We start from the raw sequence: 9100 nt of genomic DNA on the forward strand, positions 1-9100 counted from the left end.
CCACCGGAGGGACGGGGCGACCGGCCGCAAGGGGGGTGGCCGGGGGGCCGGTCGGGCCGGGACCAAGGGCATCATGTCGTCCGGGGGCAAGGAGGGGGGCGGGGGCTCCCCTGCCTACCACCTCCCGCACGCACACCCACACCCACCCCAGCACGCCCAATATGTGGGCCCCTATCGGCTGGAGAAGACGCTGGGCAAAGGACAGACAGGTGAGTCAGGGGAGGGGACACCTGGCGCGGGGGCGAGGGGAGATAGGTGGCAGAGGGCGGGACTCATGGGTATTCAAAGGGCAAGGGCTGGCCGCTCAGACCCCTGAGTCCCTCACAGAGAAGGGACTTGAGGTCCAGACTGCCGGGTGTCTAGGATGGAGGGGGGTGAGGGCTCAGACTCTGGGGTCCTGGGGAGAAGGAAGCTGGGGGCCTGGACTCCTGGGAGGAGTTACTGGGGCCCAGAGGCTCCCATCATTTGAGGACAGAGGTTGGGGGGGTCCGAGCAACAGTGGGAAAGGGACCTCGGCCTGCAGCCAGGGTCTGGGCCAGGAGCTGAGGTCCTTGGTGCAGTACAGCCGCAGGCCGGGGTGAGGTGCTGGGATGGGGGTGCGCCTCAGGAAGCTGCTTCTCTCTGCACTGTCCTCTGGCCTAGGAGGGCCTCTGTTGGGGTTACGGGGGACTGAAGCTGGGGCGATGAGGTCTACAGCATTCTGCCCCTTCTCCGGCATGCTGGCTCAATGTGGGGACCAGGAATGGAGAGGTGGAAAGGTCGATGCAAATGGCAAATCCCTCAAGAGTGGCTGTGGATTGGGGGGGTCATCTTTCACTGTTGCTAAACCTCTGTAACCTCTTTCCTGCCAGGTGGGAGGTGGGTGGCTGTAAGACAGGAGCTGAACACCTGTGTTCTGGGTACGAGGTTCAGGATTGGGTCCAGGATGTCTATGAAGCTGAGGGTCAGGGCTGGGAGAGGATCAGACTCCATATCCTAGTGCAAAAAGTGTGAAGGTGTTGCTGACCTGAATTCCTGAGTTATGGGGGAGGAAGGGGCCATGGGCCTGGACTTGGGGGTCTGAGGAAAGAGGGGCTGGGGGCTTGGACTCCTGGATCTGTGGCTTTGGGGCTTACCCTTGGGGAGTGGGGATACCCTTGGGGTGTGCATGCTTCCAGCTACAGCTGCTATTAAAAGAAGGTCAAAGAAGGGGATTAAGAGGTCAGGGTTTGAGAGGAGGTGGAGGAGGATCGTCTGGGAAGGGGACAATCGTAAGATTATATTCCTTGGGAGACATGGTGTCTCCAGAAGATTAAAGGGCAAAGAATTCAAGGAAGTGATGGGTTGAGAGAGAGAGAGGTTTGTTTGAAGGAGGCAGATTGCAGGAGACAAAACTACGGAGATTCAATGAGGCAAGACTATGTGGAGAGAGGAACTTAAATCGAGGGGAGCTGTGGAGGGAGGGGGAGGCAGGTAGGTGGACGGACAATCAGAAGGAACAGAATTGGGCAACAGGGAGCCGGAAGAGAATTGCGTTTGGTGGGAATGACGGCTGTCAGCCCCCAGGCGTTCAGGTGAGAGTGATTCAGGCCACTGTTAAACAGCCAGCAGGGGAAGAAAGAGGAAACGGGGTGGCAAGGGGGGCTTAGGAGTCAGAGGTGGGGAGAATGCCCTGGGAGCGTACCCCACATTTTCAATCCCGATCCCCCAGGTCTGGTTAAACTCGGGGTCCACTGCATCACGGGCCAGAAGGTTGCCATCAAGATCGTGAACCGGGAGAAGCTGTCCGAGTCGGTGCTGATGAAGGTGTGTCTGTGTGCTGGGGGAAGAGGGGACCCTTTGGGGCTGGGGGCAGGGAGGGAGGCAAGGCTGACCTCCATTCCTTTTCCCCCAGGTGGAGCGGGAGATTGCCATCCTGAAGCTCATTGAGCACCCACATGTCCTCAAGCTCCACGACGTCTACGAGAACAAGAAATATTTGTAGGTATTTATAGACACCCAGCCCCCCATGCGCCCTCCCCAAGTTCCTAGGGGGGGACATTTCCAGAAACAAGGCGTGGAGGGGCCTGGGGAAACTTGAGCTCTCCTGGCTGGGCCACTGAAGGCCCAGTCCCTTCCTTACTGCCCAAGGACAACCCCCCCCCCCACACACACTCATAACACTCCTTGTTCCCACACTGAGCTGGCCTGAGGCTACAGGCCGATTGTGCCCCAGCAACAGGACAGCTAAGCCTGAGCCATCCCGAGTGGGGGACACAGGCTGATCCTCCCCCTTCCTCTCCAGCCCCAGTCCCTCGCCCTACTGTGCTGCAGGGAACACTCGATACTGGATCATCTTGATGCCCTCAGCCAGACCCAATTTGCTAAGGGCAGATCCCTTTCCTATTTGCTAGGGCAATGGGGCCTAGCAAAGCCCCAGGCCTCTTCCCACACCCCCTCTCTGGAGCACGGGAGGCTCCCTTCATCCCCCAGCATAACTCTGGGTGCTATGACTGGACACCCCAACAATGGTCTCCTGGGAGTTCTAAGTCTGCATCTCAAAGTTGATTACCCGCCTTAGGATGGGGGTGGGGTCCAGCTGTCCGGACTCCAGACAATAGACCTTTGTCTGGACTCTGGTGACCCAAGGGACAGCTGGACTGGGCAGCGAGAGAGGGGACAACCCCCTGCCCCCACCAGGCAGTCCCCAGGATGAACCAACTCCAGCACCCATCAGATGCTAGGGTGGATTTCCCTAGGAAGGAGGCTGGCCAGCCCCAGGTACTCATGGGAATTGTAGTCCTCAGGCTTCCCCAGGTGTGGCGGCAGGGAGGGGCCATTGTCCCTGATTCGTGGAGCTATCACTCTCACTCCACCATCCTTGTGGGAAGGGAGGGCCCATGGGAGTTTGTGCTTCACAGAGGAACCTCAGTTTTCCAAGAGCTCACAGAAATTGAGCTTTTGTTTTCCAGGGGCTGATGGGAATTAGAGGTTTAGCCTCCCAGAGCCTGATGGGATTTGGAGTGTTTACAATCCAGGTGGCTGATGGGAATTGAAGTCTCTATGTCCCAGAGGCTTATGGGAGTTGGGAGTTTTTAACCTCTCAGGAGCTGAAGGGAATTGTAGTCTTTTACTTCACAGAAATTGACTTAGATTGGTGCACAAGGCAATCGTTTTTGCCAAGAGTTAATGAGAATTCAAGTTTCTTCATCCCAGAGGCTTATGGGAATAAGAGGCTTGGCTTCCCAGGGGGTAATGGGAGTAGGTAGGGGTTGGGGTGGGGGTCTTTGCTTCCCAAAGTCCTGTGAGAATTGGGGGTCTCCTCCAAGTGCTAGTGGAGTTGCCTTATCTCCTGAAACGACTAGGAGTCAAAGTATTAATACTCCTGAAGTTGACATGGGAGTCTGTGCTGCCCAGGGCTGATGGGAATTGAATTTTGGCTTCCCAGAGGCTGATGGGAATTAGTGTCTCTTTCTCTCAAGGACTGATGGGAATTGGAGTCTTTACCTCCCAGGGGCTGATGGGAATTGTAGGCTTTAGCTCACAGATGTTGACTGTTCATTTGGTACACACTACAAATATCATTATCCAAAAATAGATTAAAATTCCATTATCTGCATCCCACAAACTAATAAGAATGAGAACTTTGGCTTCCCAGAAGCTGATGGAAAAACAGGACTTTATTTCCTAGGGGCCTATGAGAATTAGGATCTCTGACCTCCAGGTGCTAATGGAATTGCCTTATCTCCTGAGGACAACTAGTCAAAGTGTTGACCCCCCTGAAACTGACATGCTGACTAGGGCTAATGGGAATTGAGTTTCTGCTTCCCAGAGGCTAATGGGAACTGGAGCCTCCTCCTCCCAGGGACTCATGAGAATTGGGATTCTCTGCCTCGAGGGGCCAATGGGATTGAGGTCTTATGCTTTTGGAAGAGGGAGACCAGGCTCTTTGGTCCTCCACATGCCCCTTCCAGCCCTCTGCCTCCTCCATGTCCCCCAGGTACCTGGTTCTGGAGCACGTGTCTGGAGGTGAGCTGTTCGACTACCTGGTAAAGAAGGGGAGACTGACCCCCAAGGAGGCCCGGAAGTTCTTCCGCCAGATCGTGTCGGCGCTGGACTTCTGCCATAGCTACTCCATCTGGTGAGGGGGCAGCTTGAGGGGAGGCTGGAATGAGCGCTGCCCAGAAGGCAGGCCCTTGGGAGCACATAGCAGGCTGACTGGAAGCCAGAGTCCTGCAGCCCCCAAATAAATCTTTTATCCCTTTTTCAAAATTGGGATGTAACTCTCACATCATCGGGAATTCCCTGGCAGTCCATTGGTTAGGACTGTGCGCTTCCACTGCAGGGGGCATGGGTTCGATCCCTGGTTGGGGAACTAAGATCCCACAAGCCCCACGGCACGGCCAAAAAACAAAACAAAAAAAACCTCACACTTCATAAAATTCACCCCTTTAAAGCGTACAATTCAGTAGCGTTTAATATGTCCACAATGTTGTGCGCCACTACTACCTAATTTTAGAACATTTTCATCACCCCAAAAATCACTACCCCGTATCCACTAAGCAGTCACCTTGCCCCACCCCCAGCCCTAGGTACCCACTAATCTACTTTCTGTCTCTGCAGATTTACCTATTCTGGACATTTCCTATCAATGGAATCATACTATATGTAGTCTTTTTGTGGCTGGCTTCTTTCACTTAGCAAAATGTTTTCCAGGTTCATCCATGTTGTAGTATGTATCAACACCTCATTCCTTTTCACAACTGAGTAATAGTCCATTGTGTGGATATGCCATGTTTTATTTATCCATTCACCAGTTGATGGACATTTTGGTTGTTTCTTCTTTCTGGCTATTATGAATAATATGGACATATGAACATTCACATACAAGTTTTGGCGTGTGCCTATGTTTTCAATTCTCTTGGGTATATACCTAGGATTCGAATTGCTGGGTCACATGGGAACTCTTTATTTTATTTTTTGGCCACACCGTGTGGCTTGTGGGATTTTAGTTCCCCAACCAGAGATTGAACACAGACCCTCAGCAGTGAGAGCACGGAATCCTAACCACTGGACCGCCAGGGAATTATGAGAACTCTATGTTTAGCCTTTTAAAGAAGTGCCAGTCCATTTTTCAAAGCAGCTGTATCATTCAACATCCCTACCAGCAGTCTCTGAGGGTTCCAATCTCTTGCCAACACTTGTTATTATCTGACTTTTTGATTATACCTATCCTAGTGGGTGTGAAGTGGTATCTCATTGTGGTTTTGATGTGCATTTCCGTGATGGCTAATGATGTAGAACATCTTTTCATGTGCTTATCGGCCATTTGTATATCTTCCTAGGAGAAACATCTGTTCAGATCCTTTGCCCATTTTTAATTGAGTTATTTGTCTTTCTGTTCCTGAGTTGTAAGAGTTCTTTATTCCAGGACAAGGGATAATTCTAGGAATAACTCCTAAGAGTTACTTATTCTAAGAACAAATCTTTTATCAAATGTATATTTTTCAAGTAATTTCTCCCAGTTTGTGACATGCTTTACATTTTTATAACAATATCCTGTGAAAAGCAAAAGTGTTACATTTTGATGAATTCCAGTTTGTTGATTTTTTTCCTTTTACAATTCATGCTTTTGCTTTCCTATTTAAGGAATATTTGCCCAGGGACTTCCCTGGCGGTCCAGTGATTAAGACTCCACACTTCCACTGCTGGGGGCACGGGTTCAATCCCTGGCAGGGAACTAAGATCCCACCTGTTGCGTGGTGCAGCCAAAAAAAAAAAAAAAAAAGTTCCCAGCTCAAGGTCACAAAGGTTTCCTCCTGTGTTTTCTTCTAGAAGTTGTATAGTTTTAGCTCTTGCATTTAGGCCTGAGATCCATTTTTTTTTCTGAGATCCATTTTGAATTAATTTTTGTATATGGTATGGGGTAAAGGTTGAGGGTCATTTTTTTTTTGCATATAAACGTCCATATAAGGGCTTCCCTGTTGGCGCAGTGGTTGAGAGTCCGCCTGCCGATGTGGGGGACACGGGTTCATGCCCCGGTCCGGGAAGATCCCACATGCCGCGGAGCGGCTAGGCCCGTGAGCCATGGCTGCTGAGCCTGCGCGTCCGGAGCCTGTGCTCCGCAGCGGGAGAGGCCACAACAGTGAGAGGCCCGCGTACCGCAAAAAAAAAAAAAAGTCCATATGAAAAGATATTCCTTTCCTCATTGAATTGCTTTCAGCTCTCAAAACAAGATATTCAATATGCAACATTTTAATGATTAATTAAGGTGCAAAATAGATGCCTCCAGTTCATCTTTCAGCCTCATCTGTTTGCACACCTTCCTCTCTGGGATGGGGATCTGGGTGGAGGGGCTGAGACCTGGGAGTAAAGCTTGGTGATGAAAAAGCAGCCCATTTAACTTGTCAACACCTTAAGTGTCTACATTCTGACATTAAAAACACTGGCCTCCAGGGGGCGATAGTCAACAGATTTAACAAGTATGACCCAGTTAAGGACCACTTCCGAGAGAAACTGTAGAATCTTCCGCCCCACCTCCCCCAGACATTAACCCTTCCATCCTGAGGAGTTTGTCCCCGGGGTGGGGTGGGGGGGACCAGTGATGGGCTTGGGGTGGCAGTATTTTTTTTTTATTATTCGGTATTGGAATATTTGAATGTTTTAAGAACCAGCTCAGTATCATCTGCCTGCTTACCTCAAAATATCTCACTTCACACATATTCGAATATTTGTGGATAAAATGGTACGCTGTGTGGGGTCTCTTACAAAATCGTCCAGTGGGGGAAGGAGAGCATACGTAGGGATAGAGATAAGAGAAGATTTGCCCCGAATTGATAATGGGTGAAGCTAGTGGGTGGGTACATGGGGCTTCCTATATTCTCGTTCCAACCTCGGGGCATGCTTGAAAACGTCCCTAATTAGACGTTTCCAGACATGTCCCCCTCTGAGAATAGTGAATGGGGCCTTAGCTTCCGGGAAGAGGGCAGAGGCCTGAGTCCCACCGTCCTGTCTCAGCCACAGAGACCTGAAGCCTGAGAACCTACTTCTGGACGAGAAAAACAACATTCGCATCGCGGACTTCGGCATGGCGTCCCTGCAGGTGGGGGACAGCCTCCTGGAGACCAGCTGTGGGTGAGTGGGGGCCCGGCCTCCTATGCCCCAGGGAGGGTGTCAGAAGCCGGCCAGAAGCTCATACCACCTCTCTCTCTCTCAGGTCCCCTCACTATGCATGCCCAGAGGTGATTAAGGTGAGTGAGGGGCAGGTGGAGGGGAGAGAGGAGCCGAGGGAGCCTGGGAGAGATGAACGTCATGGCGGGTCCTTCTCCCTTCCAGGGGGAAAAGTACGATGGCCGCCGGGCAGACATGTGGAGCTGTGGAGTCATCCTCTTCGCCCTGCTTGTGGTAAGGCGCTCCTCACCTCTCCTGCCCCGTTTCTAGAACAGTCCTGCCTGGTGGAAGCACAGAACATTTACTTCCATCCTCACCTCAGGGGTTGTTTCCCAAATATTTAACTGGTACCAGGAAGGTGGGGGTATTCACCAACAGAGCAAAATCCTGGGGGCACCCCTCTCTGTGCCTGGAGCTAACTGTTCAGTCACAGAACTGTGAGATAGCCCAGGCGGGTCCCCCGGAAAGGGATGGGGCAGCCAGGAGGACTTGGAGCGCTTGGGAAAGTGGCTGTTTACTAACTGATCCTGATTACAGTACTGTAATGATTAATAGAACCAGACTGGGGAATATCAGCCCAGCTCCTACCACAGGGCCTTTGCACCTGCTTTTCCATCCCTGCCAGCCTGGTTGCTCACCTAGTTAATACTAGACTTCTTTTAGCTCTCAGCTCAATTGTCGCCCTTCCAGGAAGGCTACCCTGGCCCCCTTCACTCCCCCCATGTGGTCAGATTTCCTTGTGGTAGGCTATCTCCTTCCTGGCAGCTAACAGAGTTGTCATTGTGTGTGTAACTCCTTGAGGGATATCTCTCTGTGATTTCCCCTCCTCTTCAAGGCATTGGATTTAGGGCCCACCCTAATGCCTGGACGATTTCACCTCCAGATCCTCAATGAATTATATCTGCAGAGACCCTATTTGTAAACAGGGTCATATTCTGAGGTTCTGGTAGACATGAATTTTTGGGGCACACCAGTCAACTTGCTACACTCCCAGATTCCCATAGCCTCTCTCATCCTAGTCTGTGCTCCAGTGTCACCTCAATCACTCCATCACTATATAGCTCCCTCACCAGCCTCTCCCACTCTGGGGTGTGAACTGTAGGAGGGCAAGGGCTTGCTTTGTTCACTCCTAGATCCTTGACCTGTAATGGACGCTCACTTTTTTTAAAATGAATGAAGATTACCCCTCCTGAAACTAGGGAGAAGCATGTTTTCATTTTTTAAAATTTATTTATTTACTTTGCCACAACTTGTGGGATCTTAGTTCCCAGACCAGGGATTGAACCTGGGCCATGTCAGTGAAAGCCTAGAATTCTAACCACTAGGCCACCAGGGAACTCCCTGGGAGAAGCATGTTTTTAAAGGACAGCCTCCAAGCTGCGGCCCCAGCCTCTTAGGCGCTGGAGCCAGACTGCCCATTGTCAAATCCCTGCTCCGCCACTCAGAGCTAGATGGTCTTGGGCAAATTGCTGAATGGCTCCGTGTCTCAGCCTCCCCACCTGCAAAGTGGAGATAGTAGTAGCTCCCTACCTCTTGGGGATTGCGGTGAGGACTAAATGTGTCAATGCGTGTGAGGCGCTTAGGCATTCGCCTGGAATAAGCTCTCCTAAGCTCTGTGTGTGAGGGGTCTGTTATTCCTCACACAGGGGGCGCTGCCCTTCGACGATGACAACCTCCGCCAGCTGCTGGAGAAGGTGAAACGAGGCGTCTTCCACATGCCCCACTTCATTCCTCCAGACTGCCAGAGCCTCCTGAGGGGGATGATCGAAGTGGAGCCGGAGAAAAGGCTCAGCGTGAGTGTGGGGGGCGGGGATGGAGGGACAGTGGGTGGTGGGGACAGAATCCCTAGGGAAGTCATGAGGATGGATTTCTAGACCTGCCCGTCAGTCCCTGGGGTGACGGCTGGGAGGGGCATCGCTGGCTGAGCCCTGGCCCTGGGGTCAGCGCGCACACACACACACACACACACACA

At 51.8% G+C, this 9100-nt stretch overlaps 1 protein-coding gene across 1 annotated transcript in view; it reads left to right on the forward strand.

Annotated features, from left to right (window-relative positions):
* The first annotated feature begins 73 nt into the window (after window positions 1–73).
* BRSK1 (BR serine/threonine kinase 1) overlaps window positions 74–9100 on the forward strand; it is a 23702-nt gene continuing 14675 nt past the window's right edge. The window contains exons 1-8 of the mRNA XM_024755164.1: window positions 74–209; window positions 1691–1785; window positions 1874–1959; window positions 3959–4099; window positions 6976–7092; window positions 7175–7208; window positions 7294–7362; window positions 8775–8921. Of these exons, the coding sequence (XP_024610932.1) occupies window positions 74–209; window positions 1691–1785; window positions 1874–1959; window positions 3959–4099; window positions 6976–7092; window positions 7175–7208; window positions 7294–7362; window positions 8775–8921 (825 nt within the window). The remainder of the gene's footprint in view (window positions 210–1690; window positions 1786–1873; window positions 1960–3958; window positions 4100–6975; window positions 7093–7174; window positions 7209–7293; window positions 7363–8774; window positions 8922–9100) is intronic.

This window comes from Neophocaena asiaeorientalis, unplaced genomic scaffold (assembly GCF_003031525.2).
Source record: "Neophocaena asiaeorientalis asiaeorientalis breed wild unplaced genomic scaffold, Neophocaena_asiaeorientalis_V1.1 scaffold694, whole genome shotgun sequence".
NCBI classification, from domain to species: Eukaryota; Metazoa; Chordata; class Mammalia; order Artiodactyla; family Phocoenidae; genus Neophocaena; species Neophocaena asiaeorientalis.